The sequence below is a fragment of the Argentina silus genome, assembly GCF_951799395.1.
Source record: "Argentina silus genome assembly, chromosome: 18".
In the NCBI taxonomy this organism is placed as follows: Eukaryota; Metazoa; Chordata; class Actinopteri; order Argentiniformes; family Argentinidae; genus Argentina; species Argentina silus.
This window is the reverse complement of record NC_139672.1, coordinates 13,589,378-13,612,503: the sequence shown is the minus strand read 5'-3', so window position 1 is coordinate 13,612,503 and position 23,126 is coordinate 13,589,378. Positions and strand designations below refer to the sequence as shown.

The window sequence follows — 23,126 nt, the reverse complement described above, 5'->3', positions numbered from 1 at the left end:
CCAATATGTTCAGTTAGACCTCTTATGCTTTTGTGAAAATAAATGAAATCATTTCCCCTCCTCCACTCAAAGTCTAAATACAACGTTTATTGTGATGAGTTAAAAGCCTGTAAATGGCAGTATACTGTACGTTTATTATCTCCTCCTATGAGGAAAATCACATACTGTATGTTAGGACCTTTTCCAATCGTACTTTTTTGCACATGTATATAGTTTGTCAAACCTGGCTAGAGCAATCAAAAAGAGAGCAGTCTTGCTGCTTTGATCAACGGAAAGCATACTTTCAAAAACAAAGTCACAATGTTTCCTCTGAAGGAAAATAAGGGAGGTTAGTGAGTGGATAGACAGCGAGGTTATAGTACTACAGGGGGCTATAAAATATTAACCTCTCCTGGCAAAATGTTTTCAGAGCGGTTCAAGACGACCTCGAGGTCAGCATTAGATGAGGTAGAGGGTATCCATAAAAATATTGCACACAGAAAAGCGTTATGTTTTTTTTTACAAGTTGGGGGTTTCTGACTTCCAGTTTTAGGAAATCGTAAAGTTAAACAAACACACAAAAAAAAGGTCTAAATGTTGATGTCATTGAAGGGCCACCATTCTAAGTAGATAAGGTTTTACTACTTCAGTCAGTGCAATTAAGTTTGATTTATTATTTATGAATCATGAAGTGGGTGTGTGGGATATTTGGGGAGTTACCCTGGATGTTTACCAAGCCAGCTGAAGCACGAAGTTGTGAAAGTTCCTGAGAACCACAGTTGGATGGATACCATCGAAAGAAGCTCAATGTTTCCTTGACTCGCACATTTAAAAAATATTTTTTGAATGAAGAGAAAATGATGTAAACTACAGATTCCCCAATGATGCAAAAGCGTGGCATGGTGTTTGCGTGCAGTGAGTCGAGGGGTCAAAAAAACAGTGCATTACAAATGAGACCACTGGGCCAGGAAATCCTCTAGAGTCACATGATTTGTTGGAAGGCCCTCACCAGCAAACAAAAGCCAGGAGGGGGAGGGTGGGGGCTATGTGGACTTTTATAGCACAATTAGGCCAGAAAACACTCAACGGGCAGTTTAAGTTTCCTAAGCAAAATAAACACTCGCGTGTTGAGGTGGTCTCCACATATCCATGTCAGAAGTACAATATATATACAGGGAATCTGAGAATGTAGACCAAATTTTACTCAGGGGAAGCTTGGTACAGAGGGAAAAGCACTAAAAAGGGAAAATCACAAAAAAGTGCTAAAGATGAAAAGAAATAGAGGAAGAGAAAAGCATTGTTTGTAGACAGCTATCTCTTGAATATTTACTTGGATGGATCCGCCTGGACCTTGCAGCTGGTTTCAAGTAAACGTAATGGATCGATGTGTAAAGGGGCCCCTTTTAGATTTATAATTGTGTCACACTTTCTCTGTTTATTCATATCGGACCATAAACAAGAGTGAAGCCTGCCAATAGACACTCCCTAAACAAGATAACTGAGAGGAGATTGAGGGAGACTGAAAAAGACGCATACATATTGGCAGTGAAGCGTACCAAGAACTAAGTCCTGAATACCCAGCAAGACCTTAGGGCAGGGAAAACAAGAAAATGATCATATAGGCATCAACAGGCAATCAATCAGTTTGCAACCATACCAATGTTGAGGGGCTGCTGGTATAATTAGGTTTTGAATTGATGTGATGATATGATTAATGCATGGATCTGTTATGAGACAGATCTCTCAGATATCAATGGAGCATCAATACATTCCTACTGCATCAATGTTGTTGCCTAAATAGAGTGACCGAACCAAAGAGACGGTACGTCTGATCAACTGCCTGATAGTAAAGCTCTTAAGGACCCCATGTTAGAGGCCACAGGGGACAGATTCTAAGCACATTAACATTCCTGAATAAATAACCCAGGGGAATGTTATTGTGGAGACATTAAACAGGATTTTCCTCCCAGTGCCCAGGAGAGTGCTGAGCGGGTTAGCTCCTACTCCATAGCCCCAGGTTAGTTAGGAGCTAGGACCAGGTCTAACTGCATGTCTTGTCAGAGGACAATCCAGAGCTCCCTCTGGGTGTGTCCCAACAGTCTTGAGTGGCCCCCTCTCCTCTCCTCATCTCCTCTCCTTCATCGGTACTGATGTTAAAGAACTAAACAGGAGAACGCTAATTACAGGTAGGCAGCAGCATGATAGGTGAAAGTGATACACTGCATGCTCATCATGCACCACATCACTTTAACCTATCCTATGACCTCGGATGGGTTTAAATGAAGGAGAGAAGACCGGAGGAAAGGATGCTCATATAGATCACTGAGATGCACCCTCAGAGGATCGTCCGAAAAACACGCTAACTCAACGCCATGAAATAGCATGACACGGTAGATTAGTCAACCCAAATGGAATGTTCAACAACATCATTCGATACCGACAAGTTTTCTAAAAAAAAGTTGTTATTGCCAAAATGTCTTCTCAGGCTTCCCTGTTTGCAATGCCGGGGAGGGAAAGAGAAATCATTGCCGGAATTCCGCTAAATCAGATAGTCAGAGGGGTTCTACTGGTGCAGCCTGGTCCTGTCTAGATAGGAGCCAAGTCCACCCATTCCTTGGTGAATCCCACATTCCTGATGGTGAAGCTCAGCTCCAATGGGAAGACTTGCGTTACAAAGACCTTGATTATGAAATAGGTTACCTTAGATTATTGTTTTTTTCTCTTTTGGCCTTATGACATGTTCAATAATTAATAACACTTCAGGGGCATATGGATCAGGGAACGGTGCATGAGGTCAAATACCTCTGGCCTTTTGTCAAGACAAACTAAAGTGTGTTGTATGAGTGAGCACGGTACATGTGACAAAAGGTAAATCGAAGGAAACTTCTCTTCTTTCTTCGTTCCTTCTTTGGTTACTTGTTGAAAAAATGCTTGAAGGGAGGTAGTCTCTCGATGTTAAAATGTTTAGGATCACCCACACATTATAATGGAGGAGATGATGTTGATTCTCAACCTGCAATCTTTTGTAACATTCATCAAACCTTTTGTACAAATGCTCCTTTGGGGCGGTTTTCAGGCGGTTTTCAACGTGTAATTCCTGCACCTCCTGCACGTGTAGCAGGTAACGTTGACTACAAAACGCTAATAAAGTGACTGCATCAAAGTCAAAGAATACCATGACAACAAAGCTGTCTGAGGACAAACACACCGAGTTTTTAATTAGAAGCTCCATAGGAGACTTGGAAATCTAGCGATTTTAGCTTTTTTTTTTTTGAGTGATAAAATACTTTATTTGATATTTGAGACATGTGTACTGGTACAAGTAACTTGGCTAACGTGACCAGTCGCAAATATAGCTGAAAACCGATTTTTAGAAAATAAATCTTCTAACCTGCGCAGTTTTTCCACACTCTCCATTTCTGGGATGATGGGGGAAGTGAAATAATGAACACTAGTCCATTTTATTAAAACTGTATTAAAATTGTATTGAGTTTGACAGCCAAATATCTGCATTATCATGCCAGTGTTACAGCATGGCATGCTTGTTTGGGTGTCTCCAGTGACATTCCACTTCACTAGTGTATAGGAGTCCATCAATTCCATCTCACGCTCATCTCACAGAAAACACACACCAGCGCCCCCCCATCTCAGATGCTGTATTGCATGTGGGACGGTTAGATAAAACCTCACTGAAGCGGCGTACAGTACTGTAGCCATACTGTCAGCAAATGACTGCTAGTGCCAGCTGACCATATGGAGAACATCAGAGCGCACTGTTTGATGAAGTCAATGTTTGTGTTCAGTCAGCAATATATTCTTCTTGGCTGTTACCCATGGGGTTCCTTCAGACACATATGGAGGCAATTTGTTTAAATTCTTCAAGCAGAAAAAGAAAAAAGGAAAAAAAAGGCCTTGGGATTTTAGGAATTGGAAGTCGACTCGAAGGGCTGAGGGGGAATGTTACATTTACTGCCTTTCTATAGTCGCTGTTCAACCCCAACAGATTAGACATATACTATCTATTTACACTTGGTCATAAAGATTGTTGGAGACCAATTATAGTGCCCTGCATAAGTAATGGGACAGTCAAGCATTTTTTTTTCTTCTTTTGGCACTACACTCCAATTGGAGGGAGTGTAGGAATGGATTTGAAATAAAATATTACTGTGAGGTTAAAGTAGAGATTATCCGCTTTTTTTTTTAATGGTATTTGTGGACATATTGGTTTCACCATTCAGAAATTACAACACTTTGTATGCATAGTTCCCCTATTTCAGGGTACCAAAAAGTAATGGGACAACTAGCTTGATAGGTGTTTCTGAGTCAGAGTCTAAGTCAGGTGTGTACTGTCACATCATTTGTGCATCAGAAACATAGTCAAAACCTTAGGCTTGCCAAAATCAACAGCTTGGAACATCATTAACAAGAAAAAAAAGCAGTGATGATCTCAGCAATCACAAACGGGCTAGTAGGCCAAGGCAGACTTCTTCATTGGATGACTGAAGAATGCTCACCATAATTAAGAAAAACCCCAAAACAACTGTCCCACAGATCAGGAAAGGAACATTCCAAAGTTGCAAAGATGGCTGCAGTACAGGCCTGGCAGAGCAGAGAAGACACCAAATGTCTGGTGGGGTCAGTGGGTCGCAGACTTCAGGAAGTTATTGCATGCAAAAGATTGTCGACCAAATACTAAACATGAGTGCTTGATTTGGACATTTGGATAAATCTGTCCCATCACTTTTGGGTAACCTGAAACAGGGGGACTATGCATAAGATTTCTGAATGGTGAAACCAATATGTACACCAACAACATTAAAAAAGCTGAGAATCTCTACTTTAACCTGATGGTAATTGTTTGATTCACTGTCCCATTACTTACGGAGGGCACTGTATATCCTTTACACATTGTGTTAGAACGGTGACTACCAACCGTCATGCATCTGTAACCAAGTAGCAACATGTGGACCACTTGGTTTTAGTCACAGTGGTGCGAGTCACTAACCGTATCGGACAGTTGTTTATATTCACTTTGACAGCTCCCCAAAAGACCTCCAAGAAAGGGCACACAGCGTGATAAACAAAGTTTACAATTAAGTCATGCTTTTCTCTCGTATTAGTCAACATCTAGCAGTTTTGCATTCAACTCATGTTCAGGGGAGTATCAGGCTGTCTCAAACTGGAGGAAAAGTTGGGATGGGAGGGAACTACACTCTCAGATGTTTACATTCTCCGGTGACTTACAAGGAGAGAAACTGATAATGACTTCCAGCTGCAGTCCAAACCCCCAAATCCTCCTTGATTTAGAGGTTTTGGACAACTCAGATGGATAAGAAGCTCTATTAGAGGCTCTATTTTCAGATGGTGCAAAATGGATGCGAGGCATATTGACAATTTGTGTCAGTGGCAACATGTGAAAATACCACTGCGCTGTAGGGCTGTCTCGCCTGCGCTCCCATAGGTGGAATAGTGGTAGACAGAGGTGTGTTTATGACAATAAGCTGATCAAGTGCCATCATGTGCACTGAAAAATCAGATCTTGAAAATAGCACTAATATTTCAGAGACATCCCCTAAGCACCCCCGCCAGCGCCCCCCCAGCAGCGCTCACGGTTGTGCTGTTGAAATATAGCCGTACATGTGTGAGTTAATGAAGTCTGGGGGGTATTTGTGTGTGAGTACAGACTTGTAAGGAAAAAACGTTGGCTCATTTTCTCACCCTGGTTTTGTTCAAGACCTTTCTAATAAAACATACATGGGGAACAAATACTCTTGTTAAACAAGAGGGTCATATAGGGAGAGGTGTGTGTGTGTGTGTGTGTGTGTGTGTGTGTGTGTGTGTGTGTGTGTGTGTGTGTGTGTGTGTGTGTGTGTGTGTGTGTGTGTGTGTGTGTGTGTGTGTGTGTGTGTGTGTGTGTGTGTGTGTGTGTGTGTGTGTGTGGTTGAAACCATGAGTGAAAAACTCACTCCAAGCAAATGACTTGACGTTGAATAAAGAACCACGTCCAGCAAAGTTATAATGAGGTCAGCTATCAGCCAGTGTGGGTGTGCCTCATTTCCTCCCAGAATCCCTCTGGTCTGCCAGTGAGAGGAGGAATGACCTCAGCAACAACAACTAATAATGTCAGACCTTATGAGAGATCTCAAAGTAGAAAAAATGGAATTGGCAAGAAAATCATCTGAGAACAATACAGTATGTACTGCTGTCAACTGTCTCTAGCTACCCCTCCCTGTCCTTCGGTCCAGTTAATTCCACACACAATCATCTGAGGTTTAGTGTTTCATGTTTTTCCTAATGGTTGCAGTATGTGCCACATTCCACATGTATAAGACCTCACATCAAACTGCCAAAATAACAGCTCACACAAAAAAGCAGCTCAGAGAAGGTTTCCTAACCTCTCAGCATGGGGGCTAATTTGTTTGTGTGATCAAAATGAGCTCAGTCATCTAATTGATAACATCTGGTGTGTTACTTCGATCTTAGCATTTCAGAGTGGGTGTTAAACACAATCCAGCAAGAACAAGAAATCTTGTGAAATGTCACTTCAGAACGACCACAACAGTGCCGCAAAGCTAAATGCATGTGAAGAATGCATGAAACACAAAACACAGAAATGCAACTCATAATAAGGGTTCAATTACTGTGGGAAAACACAACAACAGATGTTGAATTACTTCTTTCTTTTTTCTTAAACCACATGGAAGGGATTCAGTTATTAGTATGCTTAGGAGTGGTGATGAAATTAGCTTTCTTCCTCTCAAAGAAAAGGGCTTCAAATGAAATTATCTGGAAGTGGTATAGGTCTTGGCTGTGTAGGTTTGAAGACTGCTGAAATGTTGTCTACAACCTACGGCCTCTCTAGCAATCACTGCAAAATGTAAACGTTTATCAGACAAATAAGTTCTGTAGTGGAACACAATGCTGAGTAGATATCAGGCTGTTGGTAACCTTGGTTCCCAGTCATTCTTATCACATTGTTGGGAAAGCCTAAGTAAGTTTGAGGCAAAAGTGTGTTAAAGAGGGGTGGAAACCTATAACATCACACTCCCAACCAGTCAAAGGCAGCTCAAAATGGAACAACCATTCTAACTGGTTTTATCTAACTGGAGTTATTGTTCTCAAAACATCTCTTCTTCTCAGAGCCAATCAAAATGTGACCACTCGCAGCCCCCGCTCCATTCAAATTCACTTTCCAATCGTGAATTCTCCAGACCTTCCAAAAACGAATACTAATGAGACTTGGAAGCCTGGCAACTTGAGACTAGGCTGTTGGCAACTGTCTATGAATCAATGGCTAGGTACAGTACTGTGTCATTCATTTAAAAGTCCAAACATTTATGAACCATTCCCAATGGCGCCCAAATCATTTTTCTCTTTGGTCACAGAAGGTGATCAGTGTCATCGTAAAAAGTTTATGAATAGGCTTAACGCCTTGCTTCATTCACAGGCTTCTCCATCACTCCGTCCTTTTATGGAGGGGTGCAACATGATTCGTGGGGGATTCAGCATGTTTACTGTCCATTTGTTCTGAAATTGAATAGTATGGATCAATCTGGAGGTGATGCACATTTCAATATATTGTGAAAATTGTACACTACATTGTAATATACTGTATTTGCACCTGGGAGCATACTATGCTGCTCCCCATATTCTCATACAGTACGAAGATGAGAATGTATGTGGCTTATTTGCCACTCTGGCATACTCAACCGGCAAACTCTATATTATTCCAGTATGCCATTAGGGACACAGGTTAAAACCTGGAATGCACACTATTTCCCCACAGGAAGTGCAGCACGGAACCATACCCCTACGCCCAGATTTCACCATTGCACGCAGAGTTGGAGAGAGGGAAAAGGAAAGCTGGGGAATGTCAGTATGAAGCCTTCTGAAATTCTATTTTTCTTTTTTTTACATTTACCACTATTTTAGCTGCAAAAATGCTAATTCACAATATAATGAGTTTTTTTTAATAAAAACATTTCATAGTACAAAATACAAAGTAGTCAATATAAAAATATTAAAAGGTACTTTAATATGAATGTACTGAAGCTGTTTAACAAAACTTTATTACTCACAAGTTGTCAATTCACCACATGACAACTGTCAACCATTGCTTCTTTAAGCAGCACTTACACAATTACACAGGTCTCGACAAAATCATAGTGGATATTTCTGGAAAAGGTAGATAAATGATATTGTTCATAATTCTCTGATACATAAATTATCTATACATATAGATATAAAAATAAAACAAGTTGCTGTGTAGAAATGACATGGCAGGATACACTGTATTGTCACAGGGGTGTTTTCATATTTTGCATTTAGCACAGTAATACTGTATGAGTCATTATAAAAGTAATCACAAGAAGTTATTTGACATTATAATTCCACAGTTTTCCTGTCCATAATACTGCATGTGTCTGTTGAAGCAGCCTCATGTTCCCTGTCTTCAACCTGAAGCATTCACTCACACACACACACACACACACACACACACACACACACACACACACACACACACACACTCAAATATAGACATGACATTCACAGACACTGGCACACTGACAGACATGGGCAGGCTCATGGGGGCACACACACGCTCTGACCTAACACTTGTGAGCACCCGTCTGGCACACAAAACAGACAGTCATTTCATTAACAGGCTCAGTGGGGGCTCGTCCTTACCAGCAGAAAGAGGCCCACATGCAAAATATGCACCCTCTCTCTGTACTCTACCTACTACTGTATTTAGTGTAACTCCTTTATCCATTTCTATACATACAGTACTACATTACAATACTAAATAAAATACGTTCTTACAAAGCTGACCAACAGCTTCACTTCGCTTCATTCAAGTGGTGACAATCAGTTCTGAGTTTGGATATGAGAGTGCTATAGCTCAAACATACAAAGGGTATATATACATCCTTCCCGAAATCAAGGAATTTGTTTTTTTCCATTCATGAATTTCTGTCGTAGGCATACAGTGAGTCAGTGATGATATTGTTAGCACAGTCTTTATGTTGCCTGCAGCCGGTAAGACGTTAACACTCAACTTTCCTCATCGCTCTTTCCTTCATGGTGTTGTCCGTCGACTGACCTTGTCTGCGGAAGATTGTGTAAGCAGCCAAGTGAATCTGCAGGTGATTTGCAGTGATTTAAGTAAACAAATAAGAGGAGCAGAAAGCTCTCTGGATGGATAGTTCTCCAAGCTCCTCCACATTCTGGTGTCACATTAGATGGTGATGCAGTTCCAGAGACACAACCTGTGTCTAGCGGTGTGTGTGTGTGTGTGTGTGTGTGTGTGTGTGTGTGTGTGTCTGTGTCTGTGTCTGTGTCTGTGTGTGTCTTTGTATGTGCCTCCTCTTTCCGAAGTGAGCTCTTCATTATTCATGTTCAATATTGCTCTGTGTTATACTGACACTTTAAAGTCAGCCCTCCCGATATAGATAGTTACATTTATCCAGCATCCAGACGAACAGATGTAATAATGATCTTTATGCCATGGTGAGATGGTTGCTCCGTTCTCTAATATCTGCAGTGGGTGGGAGGTCCTTTTTGACAGGGGTTGGTGGTAGAATGGAACCCCTGCCTTTCGGCTTGAAGAGGTCTGATACGAAAAATACCTGTAGGATGGTAAAGACTGATCAATAATCGCAAAACACCACAATAATGGTTATTCATGCAATGTTATTTCAGTGGGTCACTCTCTAGCTGATCAAAACTAAAGGTTATGATTGAAACTCTAATAATCACAATTAAAAACATTTTGATATACACTATATAGACAATTCAGATATACTATATTACCATATACAATCAAACATAAAAAAGTAGAAATGTGCATCATGATTGATAGTGTAGGGGTGGATGTTCAGATTATGGTTGTAGTACTAGGCAGACCTGGGACCAAAAAAGATATCAAATAGTTGAAAGTATTAGAGATGTGCTTGATTTATCTTGCCATTACCACTTTTGGGACTATTCCATTGATTCCATTATACCAGCTAAACTAAATCAAGCGCACCTCAAGTACTTGACCTATGAATTTGATCCAGGTCTGTTACTACAGTACTTACTATGCAGTAGGCCACCAGAGCACCCTGTATGAAGCCTGCCAGGACGTCAGTGGGGTGGTGCTTGTGGTCTGACACGCGGGACAAGCCCGTGTAGAAGGACATCATAATGAGGGTGAACTGGGTCAGTGGGCGGAGGAGACGGGCCCCGCGCCAGGAGAAACGCGACTGCAGGTAGAACTGGGCAGAACGGGAGAGATGTCCAATTAAGACAGGAGGATGTGTGTGTGTGTGTGTGTGTGTGTGTGTATATGTGTGTGTGTGTGTGATCAAGACACATAGCGGTAACTCACCACTAGGTACAACATGGTGTACATGGAAAACGACGCATGCCCAGAGAAGAAGGACTTCCTGAAGAGGACAGAAAACAGGGAAAACGCAAATAAATATCACACCACATCAACTCAGACAGCCAATCACCCCACAACAACCAGGGTGCGTTCAGGAACTTTGGACTGCAGATAGAAACACCATGAATAGAGCTGACATGATTCCTTACACGTCAGAGGCTGTATACAATCTATTTCTTTCTCAATGTTCTGCAACATTGTGCCTTACTGAACCCTGCTCTTGTCTCAGCCAAAACGTGCCATACCTGGCCTCCTGAACTCTGCTCTCGGGCCCCTGGCAATGGTAGTCAGTGATGTAGCCCAGGGAGCAGTTGATGGTGGAGAAGTCTGGCTTGCATACGTCCAGGAAGTGAGGTCGCATGCGCCCCACCGACACCTTGGCGATGTCCGTGAAGGATTGGCTGACAGCACAGCCGAAGACGAACACGCCCACTTGTTTGTAGAGGGCCGAGATGTAGGGGTTCCCCACGAACGACTTGGAGCCCTCGTTCAGGTAGTAGATCCTGTAGCTCTCCCCAATGACAATCTGACGGGAAGGAGGGTGATGTCATCAATGAATATGATCAGCTCTATGGACACTGAGGGCAGCCAATTGGTGTTGGTATACCACCTACTAAACACTGTAACATTAATCATTTTTTTTATTGTTGTAGCTATTCCCTCTCTGTACTATAAAGCATGTCTACACACCGTTCTTTTGTCAACAAACTGAACTGCTTTTCATTTTCTTGACAGACTGTATCAATCACCTGTTACACACTAGAAAGTCAGTCAAACACATGGATCTTATTGACAACACTAGCTTCAAACTGATAAAACCCTCCATGATGTCATTCTAGCTATTGGTCTGTAGCTACCATTTAACTTCATCAAATTAATTTTGAATGAATTTTAATTCATCAAACAGTAATGCAGTAATAATACAGTAGGATAGCGGGTGTGGGGGTGAGTGAGTATGTAAGTTGTGGAAGACACATGCAAACTATATTTTAAGTGAGTGGGTTAATAAACAAATGTCTGGAACGCGATGATTGACATGATGGCGGGCATACTTGGGGAGGGGACGTGGACACCAATAACTCACTACAGCTGTTCTAGTTCAAATACCTCCCCCCCCCCCTCACCCGCCTCACCTCCTCCAGTCTCTGTGCCACTGAGGGAGCGAGTGGGGAGAGAGGGAAGGAGAGAGAGAGGAAGGAGGCAGGGTGGGGAGAGAGGGAAGGGGAGAGAGAGGAGGGAGGCAGGGTGGGGAGAGAGGGAAGGACAGAGAGAGGGGGGAGGCAGGGTGGGGAGAGAGGGAAGGACAGAGAGAGAGGAGGGAGGCAGGGTGGGGAGAGAGGGAAGGGGAGAGAGAGGAGGGAGGCAGGGTGGGGAGAGAGGGAAGGACAGAGAGAGAGGAGGGAGGCAGGGTGGGCGGGGGTAGCACTTCTGGTTGTAATCAGGAGAACTGCTGAGCTAGGCGACATGTCTGACTTCTGTGGCCAGACTCACATCGGGGGCACGTTTGTTTTCCACTCAGCTCCCCTCTCGTTCAACAGGCTCTGATTTCACAAGAGATTTCTGGGTGTTTTTGTATCTCGGGTTCATCAGAAATTCTCGTCATAGGGCGACAAAAAAAATCCAATCTTATTCTGAGAAACACATCGGTGGGGAAAGCCCTATAAAGGAGATTTTACAAGCTGATAACGTGTGTTTATTCCACCATTGAAGCCTTTAGAGCCTGACTGATCCTGCCCAGCTGGTTCATGGGAGAGAGAGAACACATCTGGTTCCCATTGTGAGAGGAGACAAACTATGTGAATGAACGAAATGGCTTTGTAGTAAGCGTAACTGTTACAGCGTAACCTTGAGAGATATTTAAGGGGGGAGAAGGCTGTCTCGTGGCTTGTCTCATAAAAGTCTCTATCGCAAATGATAGTATGTGGACCTAAACACTCTGAGGGAGGGGGGGGGGGGGGGTGATTCTACTCTTAGGAATTCTCCACCATCCATATGCCTGCTTCTCAGCTTTATCCTAGTGGCAACGAAGCGCTAAGTGATCTAATGCTAGTTCAAGAAAGACAAAAAGCCAGCCAAAAGGCTCTGGGGGAACATGGAATTCAAAGTCACGTTCAGGAAAAAAATAGTCTAACTCTTCTTCTGGGCACATCCACCACATTTCTACCCCATCAATTACAGTGTTTGACCAAACAACCATTGCGTCAACCATAATTACACAGGGATATGGTGCTCCTTCTCACCATGAAAACCCACGTCCCCTCAACCCCTGATGTTACCCTGCTCTTCAATAAGACGGTACACTACCAGTAACAGATCCCACAGCAAAAAAAATGCGTAGATCCACTTGATACTTAAACTTCCTTAGCACCTCAATCACTTGAACCATCTTAAGCCCCCCAATCAAGATACTTTTCCAAATGTAACCTGGCGAGTGTTATTGATTGCCTATTGTCTAGATAGACCAAGACCTTTCAAAGGCCTGATATCACAAGTTTGGAGAGACATAGTGTCAATAGCCTACTGATTATGCAGGGTAAAATCAGTCTATGCTCGCAGCTTGAACAGTCAGAGAAAGTGATCATGTCATTCTAGGAAAAATACGGCAGTGAATTGTTTGATTTCAAATCCAAACTTTTGTAGTATAGAGGCAAAAGACACTGTAAATTGTTTTACTTTTAAATTAATGATATAGCCATACAATGAGCCTCATGAGCTTAGTTCAACTGTCTTAACCTATCAGAAACCAAAATATAAGCTTTTTTAACTCCCTTTGTTTACATGTAATTGTAAACAAACACTGTATATAGCTTCAACACATGGTAAAAACTATCATTTTGATCTCAGTCAGTCCGTGCATCCATAGCTCTGTTTATGAATTTGAGAGTGGTTACATTTATCGGCCCCATCCCTTAAGTTGTTTACCAAAAAAGTGGCGGGGGGGTGAACACCTTGTTGATGTTTGAATCACTTAATAACCTTCCACACTGCTGAAAAACATGAAAAAGTGAGGTTAGACATTTGGTGAGGTGACTTACAGAAAGGATGGTGATAAGAATGCCAGCAGCAGAAAGCACAGCGTCGCTAATGGTGTCTCCGTGTTTGGCTGGGTACTTGATGGACTCATCGTTGCAGTAAAAACCCCGGCGGTAAGGCTGCACAGCACTAGTCTCTATAACGAGGAAAGGCAGGCCGGCTACATGGGGAAGCAGTGAGGCAGTGAGGCAGAGAGAGAGAGAGAGAGAGAGAGAGAGAGAGAGAGATCAATATTAGGACTCCAACGGGAGTGCACAGGTAATATGGCACAGCGAAGGATGGACCGGGAAACATGGGGTCTGACTCCTCACACCACTCCAAACAGACTGACAGTTATCCACAGGAAACAAGTCCCCAATAACTACCAATTAGTGGTTTGGGTCTCAATTTAGTATTGATAAGGACTTCATCTTGACCAATTGGCTCCGATACTACTTTCATGTTCATATATGTAAAATCGAGGTTGGTGCACACTGCTAAAATGGTCAAGAGGATTGATGACCACATACAGTCAGTCCCTGGATGGAGGGAGTCAGCCCCGTGTGTTCCCTGCCCCTCATGCTGTCCCACGCTAAGACTTACGGAGGTGACCGGCACAGAGACGCCCACGACTATCAGAACCGCGGTGGACACCGTGCTGCTCTCATAGGAGAGGCTGATGCCGCCATCGTTGCAGAAGAACCCTCTTCGGTTGGGCGCCATGGGCGACTTGTGCAGAAATGTGGCAAGGAGCATCACTGCACAGACACACAAGAGCTGAGATCAGCCCTGGTGTCGAATGTCACACACACACACACACACACACACACACACACACACACACACACACACACAAACCTGTATTTCTGCCGTTTACCCACAAAACCCACACCTAGCTCTAGCAAGCACCAACATGTGATCAAAATGAACCATATGTAAGTAATTTCATTTACAACATACTGTATAATCTGCCCCCAAGTATCTATTGCACTGACTGAGCCTCCCTTCAGATCATCAGCATTCACACATACTCCTGTTATTATGCATATCTTGGTGTCCAGAAAATGAGCCAAACCACTGAGAACTTAATGACAGCAACTCCTGAAAAGTCAAATAAACAGAATGAAATTTACCGACATGGGCAGCCCAGAAAATTAAAGACCTGTTATTGTTCAGAACTGTAGTGAAGCCATCATGCTGATAATAGCATAGTTACGGACATCAAACAGGGAGAGTTACCGCAAACAGGGCTGGATGGCATCCAAAGCAGATAACTAATGTGGGGATAAAACATTGGTCCTCTGCCACTTCCTTAATTGACCAGAGAGAGCCTTTCAACTGCACTTAGGAGGAAGACTTCAAGATGCCTGAAGGCTGTTTTTGTCCAATGAAATTAGTGTCTTTCGCCACTAGTAGAGCTCAGTGCTTATCTGCTCAATATAACAACAAACATATTGTTGGGGTAAATAAAATCCAGGCCAAAAGGACCAGCCATTTCCCTACAAACCAGAAACACCAAAGCAGAGTGGAAAAATAATTTCCCAGGAGAGGTGTCTAACCTCTGAAAACACACTTTCGATCACATCAAAGCAACATTTTAACTGATGTTGGGCTTTTGAAGAACAACAACTCTCTGTCCCTCTCTGTGTTTGGTCTCTCTCTCTCTCTCTCTCTCTCTCTCTCTCTCTCTCTGGTACAGTGGGGGTGGGGGTTGAGGTCAACCTGCTAGCTGGGTGCTTTAGATGGGGCTCTTGATGTCTTCAAACCCAAATGTCAACACGCGCCTCAGTTGCTTGGCTCCCCCCCACCACTACCCCTGGCTCCCCAGCTCAAAGCTGACTCTGCTTTGAAGGCCCAGCTGGGAGGGGCTCAGGTTACATGCTGAGAAATGCAGCCTGATGGGAAACCCAGACCACTGCTGGCCTCACATCCACATTCAACAGGATTCACATTATTACTGTTACTGTTTTGACTCTTACTAGTCAAACAAATATTGAGACGGAGCGACAATAAGCTCAGGGGCCATTTGAAGCAGGCTTCAGCTGTATTAGAAATTCTAGTGCAGTAAAAACACACTTTAAGTGCACCCAGTCCTGATTGTCTGATCCGTTCAGGCCTACCATGGCCCTTGATGGGGGAGAATCAGGCGTCACTCGCACAGCACTTGGCTTGGCAGCTTATACTGCTTGCTGATGCAGAGCAGTGGAAAAAGACAGTGCTTGGCTCAACGCTGAATGTGAAAAGCGTTAATCCTGGAGTACAGACCTCGCTGACCGCCTTTAAACCTTAACAAAGACTCACAGAGGATCCAGAAGTACAAAAGGAGAGGACCGAAATACATAGCCAGGAAAGTAAAAAGTTTGGGACCTAACTGATGACAGGAACAAACACTGGGTAACTCAGACATTACCTATTTCTCCCCATAATTCAGCTGCTGGGTTTTACCCATACCCAAGCCACACTCTCCCATCCCATCAGCATTTAGCATGGCGTCTTGGGATTTCCCTTCTTCCCTATACTTCCTCCCTTCCCACTCGGCACAACCAAGAGGGAAACTGTCCCCTCCTGCCAACAACAACAGCAGGCAGGAGGCATGTGTCTAATGTATTAGCGAACACAGGCCCAAAGAAAACAGAAATAGTAAACACTCTCTAGTTCAACATGGCTTGAGTGAACATGTAGAATTGGTTGGCGGCTTTTTCATCTGGTTTTGGTTTGTCGACTGTTTTTAGTATTGCAGATCTCTCTCTCAGAGCCCTACCTAAGGCATAAACAGTCACCAGAGTGCTGTCTCTCATCGAAAACGGCAGCAGATACATTATTCTAGGCACTGAGTCTGAGTTCTTAAAATGTCTGTTTGAATATTTTGGGTTTGGGTTTGGGGCTTCATTCCACCATGGAAACTACAATCAATGTCGGGATGGCCTTACATTGAATTAAATTCACCCGTGTTTTGGGGCATTTGTCATAACACTAGTTGCTACTTAAATAAACAGACACACATGTTCCACTTGCTGCCGTTTCTCTGCCTCTGGTGGAGAAGTGTATCCATGTATGAGGGTAGGAGTTGTGCTGTATACACAGATGCAGTTGTTTTGACTTGTACCCTTGTGTGCATGGGTACAAACTGCTCCCTGTCTGTCTGGTCTCCTGCAAACTCTGTTCCTATGCCCTCATAGTTCCACCGCTAAGAGGAATAAGAAGAAAAAGCACTGAATCATGGTACTCCAAAAATATATTAATGAAATGTCTTCTTTATTTCTTATTTAATTGGACTCGTCTGTCAAATATCTAGATAAAAAGTTAAAAAGCAAAAATAGCTCTGTGAACTTGTTTTCCTGCGTGTCATGTTTAGCATAGCATGGACGTTGAACAGTCACACCGGCGTAGTTGACGACGCTCCACTGAGTTCTCTGGTGAGCCTGGCAACAGCAAACGGGGATATCACAAGGCGATTAGAGAACGTAAAACCCACCTACAACGACTTACTGTTAAACTAAACCCCTTAACCAAGTTTCAGCTATACTAGACTTGAATTAGCCCAGAGAAGGCCAGAACAACAATGGCTTACACCATGCCTGCCAGTGCTGCCAAGGGCCGAGGCCACTGGTGAAGGGGAGTGTCACTGGAGACACCCAAAACAAGCAGGCAGAGCTATAACACTGACATGATAATGCTGATATTTGGCTGTCAAACTTGATCCCACCGTCATAAAATTGACGTTGTGTTCATTATTTCGCTTTCCCCATCATCCCAGAAACTGAGACAGTACGACAAACTGCTCAGACTGGTCACTTAGCCACGTTACCTGTACCAGTACACATGTCTTGAATATCAAATGCAAATATTTGATCAAGCTCCAAAAATAGCTAAAATACCTTTATTTACTAGTCTCCTATGGAGCTATTCATTCATTTTACAGTGGAATTGAAAGTTCGACTTGTGTTGATTAATGGACTTTTGGTCATGAGTGATGGTCACTTTTAGTATCAAAGTACTTGGAGTTGATTGTGAGAGGGAAGCCTCTTGGCCCTGCGTGGCTGTGAGAATGGAGGGTAGTAATTACCAGTACGCTCCCACCATTTCCTCCCTGCGGTCACTCCTCTCAAACCACATCTTTAGCCAGCACTGCTGGTTTGTTGACAGGCGTTTTCTGTGGCCAGCTTTATACACAGAGGGCAAAACTAACCCTCTTGGTAGAAAAAATAAATATTTTTACAAAGGCAGAGCGTGGAGGGACCTCCATGTGTTTGTTGACAGCACCTCTACTGATCTGTGATTATCTTACCAGGGACTATTTCTACTAAACAAAACACATATGAGGGAAGACCTTCTCATCTGCCCCATGGGACCAACTAAAAAAAACTCCTAAGGCTAAATTCTTGTGCACATTACAATCTTTCAAAGGGTAAGAATGGCTGCTCTCTAAAACATATTCATTTGAAACATATGATGATACTACAGTACAAGTTCAATCAGTTGAAGAAGACTTATTAGGGTATTTGGGTTTGAGTCCTGGAATTACTAATCACTGGTGCCTAATTGCCTAATCACTGGTGCCTAAGGAAATACATTGCCCTGTGTAACTAATGGGACAGTGAAGCATTTTGTCTTAATTCCAAAGTTTGGATTTGAAATCAAACAATTACTGTGAACTTATTCTCAGCATTTATTTTATGGTATTTGAGTACATATTGGTTGCACCATTCAGAAATTACAAAAAATTGTATGCATAGTCCCCAAAGTATTGGGACAATTGGCTTGGCAGTTGTTTCTGGTAAGTCAAGTGTGTTCCATCACATCATTTGTGCAGGCATAAGAGAGCTGTCAATGTCTAGTATTGATTCTAGGCTGTGTGTTTGCCTTGGGAGTCGGCTATTGGTGTCTGTCAACATGACGACCAGGAGGAAGTCGTGTCAATGAAAGCCAAGGAAGCCATTATTAGGCTGAAAATCAACAGTTTGGAACATCATTAAAAGTGTGACCTCAGCAATCACAAACCGGCTGGTAGACCAAAGCAGACTTCGACAGGATGACCAAAGAATGCTCACCATAATTAGGAAAAAAACCAAACAACTGTCCTACAGATCCGGAACACTCTCCAGGAGGTAGGTGTGAATGTGTCAGAGACTACCATCCGCAGAATACTTCACCAGCCGAAATACAGAGGCTTCACTGCAAGGTGCAAACCACTAGTTATCCTCAAAAAAGTCACTTACAGTTTGCTAAAAACTACCTAAAAGCCTGCAGAGTTCTGGAAAAAATGTCTTGTGGACAGATAATATGAATATGATTGCAAGTGGAAGGTTTGGAAAAAAAGGGTCTGCCCAAGATTTACAACAATACCACCTCATCTGTGAAACATAGTGACCCAAATGACAAAAAACATACTGCCATAGCAACTAGGTTTTTTTTCAAAGTTGTTAAAGAAATTTATTTTCTTTTTTTGAGTGGGACAGTCCCACTCTCGTATTTTTAAGTTTTTATTGGACAGAGACAGTAGAGAAAGACAGGAAGTAGGAAGGAGAGGGTATGTCAGCAGGGCATGGGCCGGATTCAAACCCATGCCAACATGGGCATATGTGTGCACTGTAGGCCATGGTGCTAGACCACTGGACCACCCCAGGCCACTAAAAAACAGAAAGTTCTTGACTACCAAGTCAATCTTGAGATTTAAATCCCATTTAACATGCATTTCATTTCCTGATGATAAGACTTTAGGCAAAAATACCTCCAAACAAACAACATCTGAAGATGGCTGCAGTACAGGCCTGGCAGAGCATCACCAGAGAAGACACCCAGTGTCTGGTGGGGTCAATGGGTTGCAGACTTCAGGCAGTTATTGCATGCAAAGTATTGCCGACCAAATACTTAACATGAGTGCTTAATTTAGACATTTGGACATCTGTCCCATCACTTTTAGGTACCCTGAAATAGGGGGACTATATATAAAAAGTATTGGAATTTCTGAATGGTGAAACCAATATGTACACAAATACCATCAAATAAAAGCTGATAATCTCTACTTTAACCGAGTAATTGTTTGATTTCAAATCCAAACTTTTGGAGTGTAGAGCCAAAGGAAGAAAAAATGCTTCACTGTCCCATTACTTACACAGGGCACTCTATAGGACACACACACACACACACACACACACACACACACACACACACACACACACACACACACACACACACACACAAACATTAGCTGAACATATGGCTGACCTTTTCACCACTTTCCTTTAATTAACCCCCCCCCCCCCACACACACACACACACACACACACACACACACACACACACACACACACACACACACACACACACACACACACACACACACACCATGCCAGATGTCACTTCAAGAGATTCTTGGCTTGATGGACAGTGTGGAATGTGAGACATTCTGGAAAATATCAAAACGAGCCAAACGAGAATTGCAGGTATGGGTGGAGACCAAAGAAATATATCTGTCTTGGAGAAATGTATCATATCAACTACCTTTTCCCCTTTGCCATCAAATGTATTATCGGAGGTTAAGTGGAAACTCTAAATCTTGTGACAAAATGGGACGGTAAAGAAAGATTTTCTGCATAACTTTTATCTATTGAACTTTTATCTATGTATGTACAGTATCAATGCCCTTTACGTATTGGCTGAGCAGTTTCCAGTTTCCTTTAATATGATGTGGGATAATTACTAGACTTTAGAGAACCACGGGCAAAGCAACGGAGCATAGCCTACAGACCAGTTTTCACAATCTGATCTTATTGTGGTATATACATAAATATGACTTAAACAGTGTAAACAATTTGTATTAAAACATTACTAAACATCTTTACAGAATTAAATTTACTTTTATAACATCATATTGTAATTTCTTGTAACATTATTTCGTGGCAATGCCATATCATGTAGCCTTGAATGTCCTGATTCAGGGCTGCATATCATGTCACTTTACATGCCATTTGTATCTCAACATACTGTCCTAGCAGGATGAACACTCACCTAAAAACAAGCAGAAAAGATCCACACCGACCAGCAACTTTCTCCGGCTGTTGTCTTTGCAGTTGTTATTATTCAATGAAGAACTTCCACCGTTCCTTGTCTCTGGTGCCATTGTTTTCTCATATATTAAACAGCGTTGCATTTAAATGCCCCTCTGTATGATATTCCTAATTAAAAAGTAAATTGAGCAGTTGCAACTGGGATCCGTTAACTTCTAACGTTAACTAAAAAGCAAAGTTATATTCGGAGTTTCGATTAGCTGAGGGATGACTCATTATAATTCCTAATTTGTAAGTTACTTTAAACGGGTTGTACTTGTTTCTCGTTTTGAAATGTCGCCAAATCAATTGTATTCGTTCACTCCGTACCCGCTTACTCAGCGCACCCTGTGACTGTAGATGTTGGTCCTACTTCTGATCGTTCTTTACGAGCTCCGAAGGTCTTGTTGCGTTCCCACCTTCCGTGACCGCCCTCCCCCCAGTACCCCTCCCCCTCTCCGTGTGGCTCTGACATTCATACACACGACTCTGGATGCAAGGACTAACAGTCCATGGTATCGAGCATATTTCAACGCTTTACATTGTAAGTTTACAAATACATTGTTTAAGTAAAACAACTATGTTTTGGCCTGTGATAGAGGTAAGACAATTCTACTAAGCCCATTAGGCTGGGATTGGCTAATCCATTTAGCCTTTTTATTTAATGACACATGCCATAAATTCTTGAAGATTACAACTTAAAAAAGTCTTATGAGCCTAATTCAACTGGTTTACCCCATAAGTACCCAAAAATATAAATTAGTTTGTAAACAATGTCATTGTAAACAAACACTGTATATCTCATGGGAGATCAGTCTGTGAATTTAACAGTGGTACATGTATCCAGCCCCTTCCCTCAGAAAAAAAATTCTATGCTTTTGCAATTACTACACAGTTCTTCATAAAGAATAACGCCTATTCGCTCAATGAGTTGACCACAAATGAAAGAAATAGTCTTGTATGCCAGAATACGTTAAGATGTCTTCATTTAATGTTTCATTTAAACAACTCTGCCCTCTGCTGGATACAGCATGCTATTGCACCATAACTAACCCAACGGAAATCCACACATTCTGCTGTACTTATCCCATAACAAAAAATAAATCACTGATTCAACATTCTAGAAGAGTAAAACCATAGAAATAGAATGACTAGAACATTCCTCTGAAATGATCATGCCTCTGAAATCAAATCTGTGCAAATAAATGAGATACATTTATTGGATTGCAACATTAAACAGATTTTAAGTGACAGTATTTCAATATAAACGTAAAAACAGGAGACATTTTCAACCAAAAAGTACAAACAGACAGACAATACAGGAACGAAACAAAAACAGATTGCAGTATGGCCAAAATATCAGAGTACACAAAACATTGCACCCTCTCACCATTGTGTTTGTGTAACTACTTTTGATCAATAATTCAGTACAGTGAAAAGATCAATGAATTCAGATCCCCACCCCCCCTCATACAGGCATTTTTTGGCTAAAGCAATCACACGCACAAAAACAACACATCAAAACATACTGGAAAACCCCGCCTCTCCTTGGGGCTCTTTGAACTTCAAATCTTAATGTTAATGAACGACCATTATTCATCTGTAACTCGTGCTCTGTGTGCCTGAGGCAGAATGAGATGTGTGGGCTCAGCTGGACAGCATCGGTGGTGGTAAGGTTACACACACCTCATCCTGGTAGCCATGTTAGCTTCCACTTCTCCATGAAGCTAGAGAGCAGTGCGGGAGACAGCAAACCTGGGTAAAATACATATTCAAATCCATTATAATACATGAGCTGCGCTTGATTCAGTTTACCTAACGGAACCAGCCGTAGCATTGCAATGGTCTCAAAAGCGCAAACTACAAGCTTAATCAAGCACACCTCAGATACTTAATACTTGTATTAAGTATTTGACCCGGCTCTGGTTCATACTCAGTAGCCCCGAGGGCGAGCCAGAGTTTGCTAGCGGGCATATTTGGTGCCCAAACACGGCGCCTATGTTTGGGCACCAAATACCAACTCCCACGGCCCTTATCGGACCAACTGGACCAACCTACAGTTCCATCTGTTGCAGGAGACTCAGACGTGCAACCAATGACAAACATGACCAACGTTGTTGAATGTGGTTGAGGGCCGGAACCTTCCGTTGACGTTACAGCCCTTGCTAGTTGAAGACGGATCGCCTGACTTTACCACACCGTTTTAAGCTTTGTACTGAATTATTTTGAGCCTGACACAATAACGGAAAGGTAGGCTATAGTGAAGCAGTGGTTCATAGAATGTAAAGTTTTGAGTATTGTATGGAATCCCAATGTCGAGTACTGTATGCAGTATTACACAGGCATACTTCACACACTGGTAGGCAGATCTGTCACAGGGTGTCTGCATAGAGCTCTGGAGGGGGAAGCATCTCCATGTCTGCAAAATCCACCTCCTGGTCACTGCTGGAGATCCAAAGGTACAGACATACAATTATTTTATTAGGTATTATTATTTTATTTCCGCTGCTCATGAAACTCATGTAAGGGCTAACATTAAGCTGTGAGAGATCCCTTTGTCTAGAGAGCATCATACATTCTGACTCAATAGACCACAGTATTACGGTCATGGGCTGTCCACATAAATGAATATAATACATTAATCCTATTTACACTTA

General features: G+C 42.4%; 1 protein-coding gene across 2 annotated transcripts; it reads right to left on the bottom strand.

The window, feature by feature from the left end:
• Window positions 1-7,991: 7,991 nt before the first annotated feature.
• plpp3 (phospholipid phosphatase 3) lies at window positions 7,992-20,817 on the bottom strand. Of its 2 annotated transcripts, none has more exons than XM_083690068.1 (6): window positions 20,432-20,817; window positions 14,024-14,178; window positions 10,654-10,934; window positions 10,352-10,409; window positions 10,062-10,238; window positions 7,992-9,608 (listed from the first exon to the last, which is right to left on the bottom strand). In XM_083690068.1, exons 1-6 carry the CDS (start codon window positions 20,571-20,573, stop codon window positions 9,480-9,482), a joined length of 942 nt encoding a protein of 313 aa, XP_083546194.1. In that variant the 5' UTR covers window positions 20,574-20,817; the 3' UTR covers window positions 7,992-9,479. The 2 variants fall into 2 exon arrangements, with proteins under 2 accessions (XP_083546194.1, XP_083546193.1); XM_083690067.1 differs by lacking the exon at window positions 14,024-14,178 and adding an exon at window positions 13,444-13,601.
• Window positions 20,818-23,126: the final 2,309 nt, after the last annotated feature.